Raw genomic sequence first — 19,880 nt, forward strand, 5'->3', positions numbered from 1 at the left:
TGTCATTGAAAATAAAATTTGTCATTGAAAAAAAATATTTTTCTTTGAAAATACAGTTTGTCATTGAAAAAAGAATCAGTAAGTGAAAACAAAATTAGAATTTTCAGAGCTTTTTTCATGTCTATGCTTTCAGAGAAATTTTTATTTACACTCATAGTCCCGTTTTCAATGACTTGGTGTTGAGGGGAGAAATCTGAGGGAAAGGGTAATGAGTGCCTCTTACATATATTATTTTCATATCAGTGAGCGCCTCTTATATATATTATTTTCATATCAATGAACGCCTCTTTAAAATATCATTTTCATATCAGTGAGTGCTGTCCAGAACCTGCTGGTCTGTGACTGACCTGACCAACACAGCCCTGCCTCTTTATGTTTTAATATGAAGATAATTCAATGTATATAATTTGAAGTTTCAAAGATCTTTATAAATTTATTTAAATTTTTAGAGGCCTTGATTTATTGACAGCTGTAGTTTGTGATACACTTGAACTGTACCGTCTTATTCTCAGTCATATCAGTGGATCAACAAGAACTTTGCAGAAACTAATTACAGAATAATTACTAAACCTTGTCAAGAATGCCACGTAATACAGGACTGCATTATATGACCACATGTGTTTTATCTGAATACACTTCATAAACAGGGATGCATGGATGTATAGCTTTATTGTTGACATGACTAAAATAGTTTTGTCTACAGTCTACATACATAGGTGCTGTTTGTCCTCAGACATCCAGAGGTTTATAGTCTGACAGGTGCACAAACATCACTATACCTCACTTGTGCCACGCACTGAGCATCATCACTAATTAATGATGTATATAGAATACTTCAACTCAGCCTTCTCAGAGTGCTGTACACTGGATCGGTGGTTGGTACCGGTGCCTTGCAGCTAGAAGATCCCAGGTTTGTGTCCCTGCTTGGGCCTGGTCTCCCTGTGCATGTGTGGGTTTTCTCCAGGTACTCTGGTTTCCTCCCACGGTCCAAAAACATGCAACTCTAAATTGCCTATAGGTGTGAATGTGAGTGTGATTGTATGTGTAGCCCTGTAACAGACTGGTAACCTTCACCCTAAGTCAGCTGGGATAGACTCCAACCCCCCGATGACCCTAATGAGGATATAGAGGTGTTTATGCCAACAACAACAAAAAAAAGCACTAACCCCATCCCTAACCCACTACACTACACACCTAAAGGCGTGTTTTATTTAAGGATGAGAGTTCTATACCTTTAAATGACAACTGTCTGTAAAATGGTGCTGTGGGTGATTGAACAATTATTAAGGACCTTAAGTTGAAACTAAAAAAGTATAAGATATAATCAATATAATTTGGTCCAAGACATTAATAGCAATAAATAAAAATAACTGACTGTAAATGGTTAGCAAAGAAAACATTTTAAACTAGAAGTTTTACCAAACTTGGACTGCCCGGCGACAAAAATGACCCCTGTGACCTTGAAAATGAGGTCACGGTCACCAAATGCGAACTTGACCTGTGTCTTATTATGGTAGACCTGTGTACCAAATATGGTGAGGCTACATCAATATTTTATGGAGTTATCGCGCGGAAACCAAAGTGTTACAGACAAACACGCAAGCAAGCAAGACCATGCAGGTGAAACAATACCTTCCGGCAAACGCAGTTTTGCCGGGCGGTAACAACACAGTGATATTAGAGAGCTGTTGTACTGCCCTGCATTCAAGTTCCTCAGTGCAGCAGTAGTATAGCTGTAAAACCACATGGTGGCACTGCAAGCATCTCTATTATAAAGCATGGAGGAGGAAGAGTTGCATACCGCTGGCCAACAGTAGAAGCTTGTTACACAGAATGGAGAAAAGAGGTAAAAACTGAATGAAGAGCAGACTAATATAATGAATACTACTTTTCCGTACATAGATTTTAGCATGAACCATAAGCTATCCCTTAGGAAGCGTTTGTTAGAGATTTGTGAACTACATGTTAGAAATTGTTATCCACCATTATCATCAAAACACCAAATGAGGTATCTATAATAAGAGGCCTTGAACCAAGTAGGGTTTGTCAGCAGAGAGTATGCCTGCATGTATTAATGCTGCATACCTTCTAGTAGAGCTGCTGCTGTTGTGCTGCTGGTTCTCCGTCATAGTTTACTAACAACCTTTATGGAACTGAGTTATCAGTTATTCCACAGGTACACCTTAAATAAACCTTTTAATTTTTAAGCATTTTTTGAAACCCCAAGTTGTGCACTTCAGTGATCATTAAAGAGTCATGCTGTCTAGGGAAAAAAGGCTCGAAATGTGCAGCCAAGCTGTCCTAGGAGAAGTGTGCTGGCCTAGAAGTGTGGTCCTATTAGTGTGGATCCTGATAGTGCAGCCTCCGCCCCTACAGACACATATTATTGCCTGAGCCTGTCTAGAGGCTCAATGTGGAACGACCTTTAACACACTTAGTGTTTCATTTGGCACCCAGCTCTGGTTTAAACAGTAGATGTTTTTCTAGAAGGCTTGGAAGCAGTAATAACATTGCAACAGAACCTTTGTTTGGCAACAAAACTTGTCTTTTGCCTTCTGAATAAGACACCAAGACTAACTGAAAAATATACAATAGAGAAAAATAAGTTGGAAGATGGAATGAAACAAAAGTTGAATTAGAAGCACTGAATGCTGTAAATCTTCTTGCAACTTTAAGGCTTTAATAGAGTCACTGTCCTCAAATTAGATAAGGAGTAAAAGGTCCTTACCCCACTACTGACCCATTACTATGATGAATATTGATAAGAACAGCCTGAAGATGTGCAACTTAAAGATGATAATTCTTGGGACAGTAATAACACCTCCGCGCTTAAACCTTTTCAGAGTTTATGTGGTAGTTCTTAGTCAAATACAAACTGTTGTGAGTTCATGTTTAACGAGTATTAGCTGTAGCATTATTGGAAACTGCTTGGATTTTAGCAAAAGTATTTTTACTCATAGTAGTCTTTGATTAAGTATTAATAACTGAATAATCCTGGCTTTAAATGGAGAGTAGTATCCCATGACAGTCTTGAATTTCCACTTTAGTGCCAATTATGTAATTTTAGTGTAAATTTTCTCCTCTGAAATTGCAACATTGTCAATTAAACATTGATGCAATACTAAATGCATTTACAATCATTGTTAAAAATGGTAGGAGTGACCTTTTGAATACAAATGAAACAACTGTGACACACCGCTCTTCCACTAAAGTGGAAAATGCATTTGTGTTGCAATAACCTACAGCAACAGGAACAAACATTCATATGCAACAGCTTAGTGGTTTATTTTAGAAAAGGGGGCAGGAAACCACCCGTTTATATCAGAGTTTCTTTGTACCTAGTTTCATCCAGTTACGCACACACACCTCATTCCATCCGAGCCTCTACTTGCCTTGCCCAGGCAGGTAGAAAGTTAAAGTGTGAAAGGAATCCAACATTGCCTCATTATACAGCCTTAGTTGCATAATTCTGGTCTTTCCTTTATTCCAAAAACAACACATCACATTATCTCAAATTCATGTGGTTACTCGTCCTCCATGTGACTAAAATCATTTCTAATCCTCTGGAAATATTCGTATTTTCGTTTCCTCATTGGAAAGAGAACAGTGGATTCATTGCTATTGTTAAGTTCAGGTGGGTTCCCCATAAACACAAAAAAGAAAGCGCAAGGGTAAAGATAGATACATGATTTGTCCAAACACGTGTAATTTGGTTTCGTTTGGTTTTAGTTGTTATGCTCCATTTGAAAATGCCTTCAAACTAAATCAGGTCCACCTTAAGTTCAGTATTTGGTAAGAAGCCTGCAAGAAGAGGAGTGAGGGCTTTTACAGCATTACACACAAAATGCGTCACAACTACCTGTTCAACTATCATACAAGGCTTTAGTGTTCAGGTGTCTAAATACAAAAAGCCCAAGAAACATAACTCATTCAAGTTTTATCACTATTCCCTTATAAGTAGCCACCTTGTAGGGGATGAATTCATGGTATACAACTGGACCTCGAAAAGATGATGAAGACATTCTTGTTGCATGCTGATCTGGTTAACCTTCTTTGGGCTTGGACACTTTGGACTCTTTCAGTGTGAAAACTACCATGTGCTTGTTGGGTCATAGCCAGAAACCCCATCCCTGTGACCGGTGATGATGGTTGACATGAAGGTTGGTTTATCATGGACCCGTTATTGGAAATCCTCACTTTTGACATAGTGGTACTTCTGCAGGTCCATGATGAGGTGAAAATGTATACTTCTAAGTGTTGACTAAAATATGTTATACAGATCTTGCAACTTGTGGCCTTACAAATTTTTCTGTCTTTCTCAAAATTAGACAGATTTTTACTAGGTGCTTTAAAAACTATAGTGGCAAAAGAGATTTCATTGACTGACTTTGTTTGAGAGAAGTCATTTTAATTTTTCTTTGAAAAATGAGTCAAATCCATAAAGGAGGATGTGCGGTTTACCCCACCACCCCCGTCCTCAGATAACCTGCCTCATCATCAACCTGAAACTTTCCTGTCTGTTTCTTGTGGTTGGCTTTACTGTCTGAGAAGTTCATATTTAATTCCCCTATAATGGAAAGAAAGCTACAATTAGGTCTAGCAACTATGGTGACCATACATTCTATACTTAGGTGATACACAACCTTTAATTTGTTTAAATGACCTGCCTGGACTTTGACAAACTCCTTGGAAAGTTTTAATTCCTCAGTATAAATAGTCAGTATATATACTTCCAGCAGATCTCCTCCCGGATTCATAATTGAGAACTACAGCTCTCCCTTGTATTACTCTTATGATTCTCAGTGCTTGACCTCCACCTGTTTCTAAAATCATATTACATTAAAACCAAATTATATTAAAACCATATAACGGAGGGAGGGATCAGGAGAGCTGAGCAGTCCTCATTAATAATTAATCAAAGAAGAAAATTTTAACCCTAATTGTAAAATATATATAGTAGTGACTTCCAAACCCAAACTGGGAGCTGATTCCACAGTAGAGGAGCTGATAACTGAAGGATCTGCCTCCCATTCTGCTTCTGGAAACTCTGGAAACCACAAGTTAACCTGCAGTCCGAGAGCTCTGTTAGGATGATATGGTACAATAAGGTCTGATAAGTTATAACTTGGTCATTAAGACTTTTATATGTGAGAAGAAGGATTTTAAATTCTCCTCTGAATTTTACAGAGAGCCAATAAAGAGAAGCTAATATGGGAGAAATAAGAAGTGCTCTGAACTTTTGCAAAGTTCAGTGGTCTGCCTTATTAAGTGGGTCAGATTCTTTTAAAAGGTTACTTTACTATAAAACTGATAAAATTAAAATGCAAATATGTAAGAGTACTCACATATTTGTTGTGTTGTCAAGTATGTTTACATTTCTTCTTACCAAAGGAGCTTGAAAGCAGACAGTTTTTGCTGTAAATTTTAGATTTTGTTAATTTTTTCTACTGTATATCATCTCGGAATGAGGAAGCTGAGTATAATGGTGAGTCCACAAAAACCCTGTGTATTTCTAAGTAACTCTGGGGAGAGTATCAGTTCATTTATTTAGATGAAGGGTGTTTTTGTTCTTGTGCTAGTTTTAGAAACAAAAAAAATGTGACAAGCAAGGTGATGTACTGCATAGTGAGGGGATTTTTTCTTTTTAAATCCTAATGCAAAATAAAGTGCCAAAATTTATGTGTGGAAGTAGTCTGTAGACCATGTGAGGGGCCATTTCTAGAAAGACTTCCTCTTTTTCACATCATCTTTGTCTTCTTGTCAAGTATACCTCCTTCCTACTGATGTAGGTCACCGTCACTGGAAAAGCAAGTTCAGTCATTCTCACTGAATGAGATGTCAAGTGACAACTAACATTAAAATAAATGCGTTCGTCAAAATCCCCCTTCACTTGTTTCATACTTCATTACCTAATATGGTAGTTAGGAATAAAAAAAGTCAACTAGCATCTCTAATTTTTCCAATTTTAATTGTTCTTCTGTGCTATGATGTATGCTGGTGTGGGTCGCTGCCACATGCCATACTGTCTCATTCATGATAAAGTTACATAATTATTTGTGATAAAAAAAAAGTTGAATGCACAATGCAAAACACATTATGTTTATAGCAGCACAAATAAAACATAGCATTTAACCACTTTATGATCTAAGTTTTAAAGGTGCTATAAATGCAGACCATTCACAAATGTAGCATCTGATCAGATACAGTGCCTTGTGAAAGTATTCGGCCCCCTTGAACTTTTCAACCTTTCACCACATTTCAGGCTTCAAACATAAAGATATAAAATTCTAATTTTTTGTCAAGATTCAACAACAAGTGGGACACAATCGTGAAGTGGAATGAAATTTATTGGATATTTTAAACTTTTTTAACAAATAAAAACCTGAAAAGTGGGGCGTGTAATATTATTCGGCCCCCTTGCATTAATACTTTGTAGCGCCACCTTTTGCTGCAATTACAGCTGCAAGTCACTTGGGGTATGTCTCTATCAGTTTTGCACATCGAGAGACTGAAATTCTTGCCCATTCTTCCTTGCAAAACAGCTCGAGCTCAGTGAGGTTGGATGGAGAGCGTTTGTGAACAGCAGTCTTCAGCTCTGCCCACAGATTCTCCATTGGATTCAGGTCTGAACTTTGACTTGGCCATTCTAACACCTGGATACGTTTATTTGTGAACCATTCCATTGTAGATTTGGCTTTATGTTTTGGATCATTGTCCTGTTGGAAGATAAGTCTCCGTCCCAGTCTCAGGTCTTTTGCAGACTCCAACAGGTTTTCTTCCAGAATGCTCCTGTATTTGGCTCCATTCATCTTCCCATCAATTTTAACCATCTTCCCTGTCCCTGCTGAAGAAAAGCAGGCCCAAACCATGAGGCTGCCACCACCATGTTTGACAGTGGGGATGGTGTGTTCAGGGTGATGAGCTGTGTTGCTTTTACGCCAAACATATCGTTTTGCATTGTGGCCAAAAAGTTCCATTTTGGTTTCATCTGACCAGAGCACCTTCTTCCACATGTTTGGTGTGTCTCCCAGGTGGCTTGTGGCAAACTTCAAACCAGACTTTTTATGGATATCTTTGAGAAATGGCTTTCTTCTTGCCACTCTTCCATAAAGACCAGATTTGTGCAGTGTACGACTGATTGTTGTCCTATGGACAGACTCTCCCACCTCAGCTGTAGATCTCTGCAGTTCATCCAGAGTGATCATGGGCCTCTTGGCTGCATCTCTGATCAGTCTTCTCCTTGTTCCAGGTGAAAGTTTAGAGGGACGGCCGGGTCTTGGTAGATTTGCAGTGGTCTGATACTCCTTCCATTTCAATATGATTGCTTGCACAGTGCTCCTTGAGATGTTTAAAGCTTGGGAAATCTTTTTGTATCCAAATCCGGCTTTAAACTTCTCCACAACAGTATCTGGGACCTGCCTGGTGTGTTCCTTGGTCTTCATGATGCTCTCTGCACTTTAAACAGAACCCTGAGACTATCACAGAGCAGGTGCATTTATACGGAGACTTGATTACACACAGGTGGATTCTATTTATCATCATCAGTCATTTAGGACAACATTGGATCATTCAGAGATCCTCACTGAATTTCTGGAGTGAGTTTGCTGCACTGAAAGTAAGGGGGCCGAATAATATTGCACGCCCCACTTTTCAGTTTTTGTTTGTTAAAAAAGTATAAAATATCCAATAAATTTCGTTCCACTTCACGATTGTGTCCCAATTGTTGTTGATTCTTGACAAAAAATTAAAATTTTATATCTTTATGTTTGAAGCCTGAAATGTGGCGAAAGGTTGAAAAGTTCAAGGGGGCCGAATACTTTCACAAGGCACTGTACCTTTCAGTATTTTGCCTACACCTACAACCCCTAGCAAAAAGTATGGAATCACCAGTCTTGGACGAGCACTCACTCAGACATTTTATTCTGTAGAACAAACTCAGATAAAAAGCATGAAACAATAATGAAATTCTTCAAAAGTGCAACTCCTTGGCATTCAGAAACACTAAAAGAAATGAAGAAAAAACATTGTGCTGGTCAGTAAATGTTACTTTTATAGACCAAGCACAGGGAAAAAAATATGGAATCACTCCATTCTGAGGAAAAAAATATGGAATCATGAAAAACAGACAAAGAAAAAACAATCAAAACACATCACTAGTATTTAGTTGCACCACCTCTGGCTTTTATGACAGCTTGCAGTCTCTGAGGCATGGACTTGATGAGTGACAAACAGTATTCTTCATCAATCTGGTGCCAACTCTCTTTGATTGCAGTTGCCAGATCATCTTTGCAGGTCGGAGCCTTGCTGTGGACCATTTTTTTCAATTTCCACCACAGGTTTTCAATTGGGTTGAGATCTGGGCTATTTGCAGGCCATGACATTGACTGGATGTGTCTTTCTCCTCGGAATGCTTTCACAGTTTTTGCTCTGTGGCATGATGCATTGTCATCTTGGAAAATGATTTCATCATCCCCAAACATTTTTTCAATTGAAGTGATAAGAAAGCTGTCCAAAATGTCAATGTAAACTTGTGCATTTATTGAAGATTTAACCACAGCCATCTCCCCAGTGCCTTTGCCTGACATGCAGCCCCATATCATCAAGGACTGTGGGAATTTTGATGTTTTCTTTAGGCAGTCCTCTTTGTAAATCTCACTGGAACGGCACCAAACAAAAGTTCCAGCGTCATCACCTTGTCCAATGCAGATTCGTGACTCATCACTGAAGATAACCTTCATCCAGTCATCCACAGTCCATGATTGTCTCTCCTTAGCCCATTGCAGTCTTGTTCTTTTTTGTTTAAGCATCAATGATGGTTTCCTTTTAGCTTTCCTGTATGAAAATCCCATTTCCTTTAAGCGATTTTGCACAGTTCTGTCACATACATTGACTCCAGCTTCCTCCCATTTCTTCTTCATTTGTCTTGTTGTGCATTTTCTGTTTTCAAGACATATGGCCTTTAGTTGTTTGTCTTGACGCTTAGATGTCTTCCTTGGTCTACCAGTACGCTTGACTTTAACAACCTTCCCATGCTGTTTGTACTTGGTCCAGATCTTTGATACAGCTGACTGTGAACAGCCCACATCTTTGACAACCATGCGTGTAGAGTTACCTTCTTCAAGAAGTTTGATAATCCTGTCTTTGGTCTCAAGAGACATCTCCCTTGTTGGAGCCATGATTCTTGCCAATCCACTTGGTCCAGCAGCCCTCCAAGGTGTGATAACTGCACTGTTTTTAACTGCTGACTAACGAGCAGATGTAATTTGAGGCAGGTGCCCAATTAAGGAAAGGAAATTGACTGGGTGTGTCCTTATTTTCTGCTCAAAATGGAGTGATTCCATATTTTTTTCCTCAGAATGGAGTGATTCCATATTTATTTCCCTGCACTTGCTCTATAAAAGTAACATTTACTGACCAGCACAATGTTTTTTCTTCATTTCTTTTAGTGTTTCTGAAAGCCAAGATGTTGCACTTTGGAATGACCTTACAACTGTTTCATGCTTTTTATCTGAGTTTGAGCTACAGAATAAAACGTCTGAGTGAGTGCTCGTCCAAGACTGGTGATTCCATACTTTTTGCGAGGGGTTGTACTTCACAAGGTAGCAAATCCATGTAACAGAAGATAGTGCAAGTGGGTTGTAACCATATGACTAGATATTATCAGCTATTTTATGCAGCTGCTAAAAATTCCAGCGCCACACGTCATTCTAACAGTTAATCATGACCTTCTGCAGTATTGCAACTGCAGACGTTTTAACACATTCATATGGTTTGTTTAAACCATTTCCATAATGAAATACCCCATTTTTTAGAAAATAAAACCACATACTTTGATAACAATAAAAAAAATGAAAGAGGGTACGTAGGATATCCTATGTCCTTCTATTGAGCCCAAAATCCTTCTAATGTTTGCCATAGTTACCCTCACCTCATTGTGACAGAACCTGATGTGTTGTTGTTGTCGTGTGTGTGTTGTGAAATATTATCAACGTTATATTTTAAAAAAACACGTTCATTGTATTCACCAGCACATTAATGCCACTGTCCTCTAACTGCTTACAGTGATTTATCTTTATACAGTGAAGGTTGTTAATGGTACCTTTCATCAGGACCACAGTAATCCAATTACTCTATTAATAAATGCCTATTTAGCACCTTAATGTGGTGCTCCGCAATAGGACAGAGTTTGTGTGTTAAATAACCGCCTGTTGAAATGAGACATCTATTATAGGTTTGTACTATAAAGAATAGAGTCTGTTTCTCCATGATAAAGTCACATGTTTCAAATGTAATTTAAGAGACAGTCACAAAGCCTCCTTAATCTGGTGACTGATGCTATTTTGCAAAAACCTAATTTTATAAGCTTACATGTAAAACTGAAACAGAAAGTGACAGTTGTAACATTATGTCTTTTACTCTATATTTTCTTTGCTTAGAAAGTTTGGGTTTTCAGGCAAGATGTTGTGGGATGGAAAGCTCATCTGAGGGACTTTTTCTGAAATATGTTGGCAAATTGGCCTGGGGTAAGGAATCGAAATTTGGGATCTGCCAGCCACCAAGTATCATTTGTTATGCACATGAAACCAAATAGAGATGGAGACTTGTTTTTGTGTCCTCAGGTGTGTTATATATATATATATATATATATATATATATATATATATATATATATATATATATATATATATATATATATATGCGATTGCATGAATTCCCGCATTAATCACCAAAAGGCCGCATAATCCCTGCAAAACAGTGCATAATTCCCGCAAGAATCTCACATTTCCACGAAAAAAAAGAGAAATATGCGGGTCCCGCTTGATTTCACAATTCCCACATAAAATGAGAAAACTATAACCAATATAAATGGAGTTGTGAGTGAGTTTTTATGTGACGCCCGGCCTGACGTCATCAGTTCGCGCATTCACACACACACTAGAAGCACGAGCTGATGCGGAGCGCGGTGCTCAGAGACGAAAAACAAGAATGGCGAATGCTCAAAGATCACATTTACCTACGAATATTTCAGCCAGAGACCAGGCAAAACAGTACCCAGATTTACTGCACGAAAGTGGGGGGAAGCTTTTTTGCACCCCGTGCAACATCATTCTGGAGCACCGAAGAAAATCAACCTGAGAAATTTGTGATTGAGGAATGTTTAAGTCATGCTTAAGCTAATAATAAATGAAACATTGGCAGCACTTACTGTGATGTGTCTTGCATGTAGTATGTCTGTTTATCTTTATATTGCTCTTTTTCATTCAGTGGTAGCCTAGTAACAGGATGTAGGAGAAGAATCACCTTTTTTTCCCAGTTCTTACATATTTCGCATCTTTTTGCATATTTCACAACTATTTGCATACTTTGCAACTTTCCGCAATTTCCCCGCATAAAATGGCATAAAAACCCCGCATATTTATTCACATAATCAAGGGTTTTAGCCCACAGAATCAAGGATTTTTGCCCACGTTTTTCTGGAGGGTCTAATATACAGACAGTTAGTACAGTGTGATTTTGAAGGGCTGGAACTGTGGTTTAAATGAATTCTTTGTATGTATTATTCTCACATTGTGTAAAAGTCAATATATAAATTGTCATTTGTTTGCAATTTGCGGTTATGGCAGTAAATGTAAATGCACATTTGTTGTTGCACCATGAATGTTATACTTTCCAGAGTGTGGGTTGCCAGTAACGACGAAAACACCAACCAACTGTTTATTAGACTCAGCACATTCCCTTTCATCTTGTTCAGATTTAAGGAAACAAATTCCTATTAGTATTTATCACCATTTATCTTGGGGGATGCCTGACTAACTCTCATACCCATACTCCCTTCTGCTTACAGACGTGAAACATCAACACTCATTCTGAATCATCCAACTTTGATGTTTTCATAGACACCAGTTTAACCTGAACTGTAACAGAACTTGTAATCAATTATGAATTCCCTGTTTTTCATCATATATTACATAAAGAACCCAAATTCCAATTTAGCATAACTTCTTAACATTAATAACATGTTTTGACAGTTTCCCCTTTACATTGTACTCTATTTGATATATGTATGTGTGTGTGTGTGTGTGTGTGTGTGTGTGTGTGTGTGTGTGTGTGTGTGTGTGTGTGTGTGTGTGTATATAGATAGATAGATAGATAGATAGATAGATAATTTTATGTTTTTCTTACAGTGACCTTGATCCCAGTCATTATCTATATCTATAGATATACAATGGTATACATGTGGATATATGGTTTTGTGATTATTTTTTTCCTGTTTACCATAGTCTGTTCATTTCAAGTCCAGCCAGGCATTTTGTTGCAGGTCATTCCCCTCTGCTTGCAGTTATTAATATTGACAAAAAAAGTCACAAGTCACCACAAAACATCAATTTTTAAAGCTATTAAGAATAAATACTGATAAAGCTGAAATTTTAACATCTTCAGTTCCACAAAAACTGGACACATTCCATCTGCTGATGAAGATCACACGATAGCAATGACCAGCTTCTACGTAAATGGGCCATGAGGTGAGAATTCTCTGGTGACATTGTTTTATCAGTGAGGAAAATGATTTAGGCTCTGTCACTCTACAGTGTTTGCTAGCTATTAGATGTAGTTTCAATAAAGTACACTTCTGTTTTTCACAATTATCAAGATGCCAGATATTACACTAGAAATGTAATCATCTAAACCCTTCATGTTGAACTATTAGCCCCAGTTTACAACTTGCCTATTTTTAAATAAAAAGGAAGTGACAGTACAGTTTGGACGTTAACAATGACACATCATTTGCAATTATTTTTCTGCGGGCAGTGTGGCTATTTTTTGGCAATGCTGTGAAACTTAGCAGATGTCTTGATTAATAAGTATATCTGTGGCTTGTTCCTCCACACTTTCAAAATGTTTCAATATGTCAGACCCACATAGAGGTGAGTGGTAAACAACAACGTATGTAACCATGTAGCATTTGGTGTGTTATTGGCAAAATGTGCTTTTTTAGTTTAAAATGTTGGACTTGATGTGTTTTCTGTACTTTTGTTTGTGTGAATTGTTTTCAAGTGTACAGCAGGATGTGAGTTTATCTGTGTTTGAGTATGCTGTTCTGTTTTTTTGTGTGTATTGCTGTCGGTGTGGGAGTATCTACTGACCTGTGATTGAGTGTGTGTGCACTAAGGTGCAATCACTACGCGAGTGTTGATGTACTCCTGGGATAACTCAGTCACAGAGATGTGTGTAGGAGTATGTGGTGTGTAAGATCCTCCCAAGCTCTGGGTCTCTCTTCCTCATCAAATCTCCACTCACGACAATGACATCACTGGAGTTTCCCCCCAGGAGGAAACGGTTTTAATAAGAGCCACTCTCAGTGTCAGTCAACAAACCAGACTGGCAGTAACAGAAGAAGAGAAAGGCTGTCATTAAGGCTACTAAGAGCTCAGCTTGACTTGAAGGGACTGAAGGAACTAAATTAAAACAATGGAACATGAATGCAAGGTAATGCTGGACACCGCCGTCGACACAGGCGCCATGAAACAGAGTGTCAAACCCAGCTCAAAGCTTACCATGGCCCTGCTGGCATTCACACTCTGCTTTGCTGCCACAGCTGCTGCTGCCCTCATCTTTAACAAGGATGTCAAGGTGAGAACACAATTCACAGTGGTTTCTGACACTATTCAAGGGCCCTGGGGACTCTAATAATGAGTGCCCCAGCTCATCTGAACCAACCATTAAGCCTAACCCTATAAACATTTCTTTATCCTTCTTTTCTTGACACAGGGTTCAGGACCAAATGACGACAATTTTGGTGAGTACCTCTCTTTTGATTCCCTCAAAAGTTCCGTATTGTACTTTCTCTTTAGCTATTGTAATGCCATTGTAATAGTAAAACTTTCAGTATGAATTCCAACTGATACTTTATGGATATTCAACATAAAGTCACTAAGAAAATATTGGATTTATTGTGGTACACCAGATTTTATATGCTTGTCTTCTTTTCTTTCCAGATCTTCGTCATACATTGAGGCAAATTTCAAACGTGAGAGCAGCCATTCATCTAGAAGGTAAAAACAATGAATCCATTCAACATTTAAAAAATGCACATTTAATTAGTGAGAAAAAAGATACCACACACACTTTGACTGAAACTCCCAGTGGTCCTGAAAACAACCTTCTCTGTAGCCGTTCGAGGGACGTTTAGCAGGTCAGGATCAGAGCTAGTGGTCCCTCGGTAGATTTCGGGGTTTGTTGAGGAAGGTTAATGGCTTCTTCAGAGAGTTTTGACAAAAATTCTTAAAATTCTTTGAGAAATTCAAGTAATTGTTTTATTTGATTTTATGGCATTTGAGGCAACTTCCTACAGTGGGTAGTTTCAATATTTGTAGTAGTTCTAGGTAAACTAGAAAATGTGAAAGACTCAAAAGCAAAATGAGAAATTGTATCATTTCATTGTAATGCAATTTACCAAAAACTGCTTTGAAATATTTATTTTAGAGTCAAAGGCACACTAATTTTCTTAACAACTAATTTAACTTTATTCCAACTTCTAAAAACTTCATCGTGATCTTTCTATCTTCTTTAACAGGAGAATACAACTCTAACATAAAAACTTCAGTGGAATGGAAGAATAATGTGGATCAGTCCCACTTTCAAGGAGGCCTAGAACTCAATAACAACGAGATTGTCATTCCAGAAAACGGCCTCTACTTTGTTTACAGTCAAGCATCTTTCCGGGTCAACTGCAGCAGTAATAATGTTGATGACACTGCTTCCATGGTCCACCTAAGCCACACTGTGACACGCTGGTCCAGCTCATATGGCAATGATGATGCCAAGAAGTCATATCAAACTATCCTACACTCTATCCGCACTGCCTGCCAGAAAACAGCCATCAGTGATTCAGATGAGGATGAGAGCTGGTTCTCTGCTGTGTACATGGGAGCTGTGTTCAACTTAAAGAAAGGAGACAGGCTGAAGACAGTGATGGAGGAAGAGATGCTGAAGAAACTGGAGGATGAGCCTGGCAAGACTTTCTTTGGTGTGTTTGCCTTGTGAGGGCAGGTGACTGAGAGAAAGAGGTGACAGATATGAAGGCAGATGACCAGCCCCACTGTAAGGCCTGCAGCCTGCTGTCCCACTGACACTCACTTACATTGTTGAATGTTAGGGTTTACAGAATCCTTACACTGGATTATCCAGTCAGTGCAATATTCAGTGTAGGCTTTCAAACCAAACTTTAAAAGAATGTATAAGCAATTTATTGCTTGTTTATAATGTTATGTACTATGTACTACTACCTTATTGTCGGTACCTTTTGCTGTAGTCCAATGCTGAGTTTGTAAGACTTTTGGCATTTGTGTGAATTTACTATGACTGTTGCACATTTAATGTGTCACTACAGGCTGACAGAAGCAGGTAGAAGTGGTTTTATTTATGTATTTATTTAACGTAATATTGTCATATTTATTTTATTTATTCAATAATATATTTATTTGTGTGTGTGTGTTTTCATGTGTTTTTGCGAAGAATGTCTTTATCAGAAATTGTGCTGGATTGTATTCATCCATCCATCCATCCTCTATACACCGCTTTATCCTCACTAGAGTTGCGGGGGGTGCTGGAGCCTATCCCAGCTGACTCGGGCGAAGGCAGGGGACACCCTGGACAGGTCACCAGTCTGTCGATTGTATTCATAATTTATTAAATTATTCACTGTAACTGATAATCAGTTTAACAGTTTTTATTTATTTTTTTGGTCTATGGAATTTTTGATGACATTTGTAAATATTTTATTTTAACTTCAACGGTGCCTGTGGTGCTATAGAAATGTTTGAATAAAATCATTTTGCAATTTAAAGTAAGTTTGCAAGAGTTGTGTTTGTTGCATTAAGTTCATGGAATCAAACAATGTAAAATTCAACGTTAAAGACCCTACAGGGACAATATGAGCAAGTGGAAGAAATCAGGATGTAAGGTGGTGTGTTATTTTTTTTGTGGGGGTGGGGAAATGGGGGGGGGGGGGGGGGGGGGGGGGGGCGCGATGTGCAGTTCTATAGCCTCTTTCTGCAAAAACGGATGTAGTGTGTTTCATTGACACACACAAAAAACTGGCTATATCAGTTTTAAGTGTCACTTCACCCACACTAACCCGAGTACTACCGTGTTGAGAATTTTCTCACCATTTCAACACAATCAAACAGAATGTAATTGAGACTGTCTGCTTGTTAGATGCCACTATAGTTTGCAGTGAATGTCAAAAGTACTTATTCTAACACAATCATGTTTACCACTGATTTGTAATGCTATACACCAAAGGGATGAACAACAGCACTGGTGTACATTATTTCCTGACACATCACCAGAAGAAGGGAGGGCTTTCTTGCTACTGTCACCAAATACTGTTCAGGAAACCAAACTGAATTGACCTTATTAGGACAAATGTGGTCAACCTGGTCAGTGTCCTGGCCTAAGGTATGGCAAGGTTGAATTGAGTACAAACCACACAAGTTGCTTTCTTGAACCAAGTTTCTTTTCAATAATCTCTTCTAGGGTTACGTCTATGCTGTACTGCCCTCAATTATCAGTCCAACCTTCCCATAGCTTGGACAAAATGCAAGCAATGATTTGCCACGGTTTAAAAATGATGGATTACTGATGGAGGATAAGGCAACACCAACCTGATCTCATGTAATATTCAAAAGAAGACAGGGAAATTCAGCCGCTGTAGAAGAACAAGGACCTTGTCCAGAGGATTGTTGCTTAAAACACTGGCTGGATCCAACCACATGCTGATACCAGGATGGTAGACAGACATCTCCTCTAGGCTGCTGCTTGTGCCAGTTGATGATACTAGCTTAAGTAGACAGGGCATCCATACAGAGCTCATATATACCTGATTGTATTGTAATGTCTTAGTCAAACAAGGTAGTGCATAACAAAAGCTGAAAGGATACAGAAATCTTTGCTGGTTTATTGGATGAAGCAGGGTTTAGGGGGAGGCACACGATCAGAACAGGCAAAAATATCCAACATCCTGTTGACAAATGGACAGGAAAAAAAAGGCCTAAAATGGCAGGTAGTATTTTGACTGGCAGCCTTTGACAATGCAGGGTATAAACAGTATAAAACACAATGGGTGACATTAGTAGCAGGATTTTTTAACTGACAGTTGTACACATCAAACAACCATCATACTGTCCAAATATGGCTGCAGTGACTAAAACTGCTGCTGAGTAATAAAAATATATTTTTGTAATTGACAGTTAATCTGCAGCATTATTTTCTAATGAAGCCTTGTTTTTGTATTTGTTTATCCATTCATCCATTATGTATATACTGCTTAATCCTCATTAGGGTAGCAGAGGGGCTGGGGTCTATCTGACATAGGGTGAAGGCAGGGGACACACTGGACAGGTCACCAGTCTATCACACGGCTACACATAGAGACAATCACACTCTCATTCACACCTATGGATAATTCAGAGTTACTAAGTAACCTCAGAATCTTTTTGACCTGTGGAAGGAAACTGGAGAAAACAGAGAAAACCCATGCATGCACAGGGAGAACTTGCAAATTCCATGCAGAAAGATCCTGGGACGCAAACCGGTGATCTACTAGCTGCAAGGCAAAAATGCCCTTTTTATTTATTTATTTATTTATTTATTTATTTATTTATTTATTTATTTATGTTGATAAACTATAGAGACAGCCTTACCAGCGACTGTCCTTATCTCCACGGGAAATAACAATCAAACCATTATTCAGGGTGATTTCACTCATGGGAGCCTTTTGGTACAGGTAGCATTTATTTAATAATCTGTGATGGGATGGCACTATTGTTAATCAAAAAGCCATCAGAGCACTACTATGACCTCATCAGAAGTGGCACCAGATAATTATAGCCTTAGTATTACACAAGAAACCACTACTTGGCTCTGAGGTTATATTCATACACAGTACAGTTTGACTGTGTAGTGGAAATGTTTCCAGTGCAGCAACAGTTCCTCAACACTGACACAGAGTGGAAGCGAGGAGGGGAAGTCCCTGATTATCTGGTAATCCCCTTCCCTCCTCCTTCAGCAACCTACAAAGCAGCACCACACACGTGTGATAAATACTCTTGGAAAGTATTTATCACACGTTGGGAATATACTGGACTTTCTCTTTTTTTCTCCATCAATATTTCATATTTCATCAGGTGCAGTTGTGTGCATTTCAATGTGTATGTAAAAGAGAAGACAGGTAATTTGTTGGTCATGAGCAAGAAATGCAGACAGAGAGACACACAAAGCATGAGCAGTCTGCGCTGGTTTTGCATCTCCTCATGCTTATTTAGTTTTTGTTGTTATTTTTCATACCTTTTTAATCTTCTTGCAACTCCTTCTGAGGAAAGACACCAGAGTCCTATACTATGCAGCGGGATTCAAGGTTATGGAGGTAACTTCATATATAACTCTGGGTTTTCGGTACTACAACGGTGGTTCAGTTCTTACTAGGGTATATCTCTATGGTAACTTAGCTGGTGAGGAGTTGAGCGTAAGAGATCAATGCGTATAAAAGCTCTTCCTAGTGACCGGTCAGTTCTGTTGGAAAAAATGGCATTCATATTAGAAGATTCAGATGAGCTCAGTGCACATAGTGAGAGGAGAAGATGAGTTTTTAGAGCTGAAAACAACTCAAGTCCATTTCATTGCTCTGCTATTGTTCTACTAAAACAGAAATTGATCAGAACACACTAAAAGCTCAAAGCCTAACTGTTTACCCCTCTCTACCTCTTCTGTCCCACTCAGCCAGCAGGCAGATGGGTCCCCCCACATAAAGAGCTGGGTTCTGCTCAAGGTTTTTTCCCTGTTAAAAGGGTGTTTTCCTTGCCACTGTCACCTTTGGGCTTGCTCTAGGGGTCAGGCATATGGGTTCTGTAAAGCGTCTTGAGACAATTTGTCTGTAATTTTGGCACTATATAAATAAAATTGAATTGAATTGAATAAGCCTATCTTTCAATTTGAATTCTGTTTTTAAATTTGTCCTTTACTTACTCCAACTATTTAACATCACCAAGCAGCTGAAACAATAAGACTCTCACATTCCATAAGAGTGAGATTTAATGTGTGATTACTGAACTCACCATCCACATCAGCAAGAAAATACTTTGATTTTTATTACTTGATTATATGTTTGTAAACAATTTGTCTTTTTGTGCATAGCATTAAAGGACCACCTCAGTAATTTTGCTACACATTCTTGTAATGCATGGTTATAATTAAACTGAATCTTCAGTCTTGAATAATAAACTTCTACATCTTAGCAACTCTTACATAAAGCACAATGATGCTGACAAGCATACTGATTACGCTTTTACACAGTCTGTGGTTTTCTTGCAGCATTTCCTTCTGGTTTAGCTGCTCCAGCTGTGTTACTTTCAGCCTGTACTGTGTGTATAAATCTCATTTTTCTCTAATACTATAGTTTGCTCTTCTTTTCTAAAATACTCAGTCGCTCTGATGCCAGTAGACCTGTTCATGTCTGCGACTGGCCATCCATTGCCATCTCCACCCCTTTCATGAGAATGCACTCAAAGTCAAGTTTGCAAATCCTGGGTTGATTTATCAAGTTTATAACCAGCTTCATAAGACCGTTCATCCTGACTGTGGTTGTTCAGTTTAGTGAAACCAAATAACGTAAAGGTACCCTGCACAGTACAGACCCTAGTAAATCAATGAGCCAGGTAAAGAAACAGTTTGGCACATAAAATTGCTGAAAACACTTTCACATTACACTTACACATCCCTGCAAACTATTTCACAATGTGCTGCACTGACAAACACAGTGGTTTTCTAGGTCTTTTTCATGCAGTGAACTGACTGTGAACTCAGTAGCAAATAACGGAAAA

At 38.5% G+C, this 19,880-nt stretch overlaps 1 protein-coding gene across 1 annotated transcript; it reads left to right on the plus strand.

Annotated features, from left to right (window-relative positions):
* Positions 1-13,095: 13,095 nt before the first annotated feature.
* tnfa (tumor necrosis factor a (TNF superfamily, member 2)) lies at positions 13,096-15,746 on the plus strand. Its single transcript, XM_022207257.2, has 4 exons — positions 13,096-13,632; positions 13,771-13,798; positions 13,998-14,054; positions 14,576-15,746. The coding sequence occupies exons 1-4, from the start codon at positions 13,471-13,473 to the stop codon at positions 15,043-15,045; spliced, it is 717 nt and encodes a 238-aa protein (XP_022062949.1). The 5' UTR covers positions 13,096-13,470; the 3' UTR covers positions 15,046-15,746.
* The last annotated feature ends 4,134 nt before the right edge of the window (positions 15,747-19,880 follow it).

This window comes from Acanthochromis polyacanthus, chromosome 11 (assembly GCF_021347895.1).
Source record: "Acanthochromis polyacanthus isolate Apoly-LR-REF ecotype Palm Island chromosome 11, KAUST_Apoly_ChrSc, whole genome shotgun sequence".
NCBI classification, from domain to species: domain Eukaryota; kingdom Metazoa; phylum Chordata; class Actinopteri; family Pomacentridae; genus Acanthochromis; species Acanthochromis polyacanthus.

Bases quoted from the DNA above. Each gene is read 5' to 3' on its own strand.
- tnfa (XM_022207257.2), top strand. From the start codon at position 13,471: ATGGAACATGAATGCAAGGTAATGCTGGACACCGCCGTCGACACAGGC. The intron at 13,633-13,770 runs GTGAGAACACAA...TTCTTGACACAG, and splicing joins TCTTTAACAAGGATGTCAAG to GGTTCAGGACCAAATGACGA. The intron at 13,799-13,997 runs GTGAGTACCTCT...TTTTCTTTCCAG, and splicing joins ACCAAATGACGACAATTTTG to ATCTTCGTCATACATTGAGG.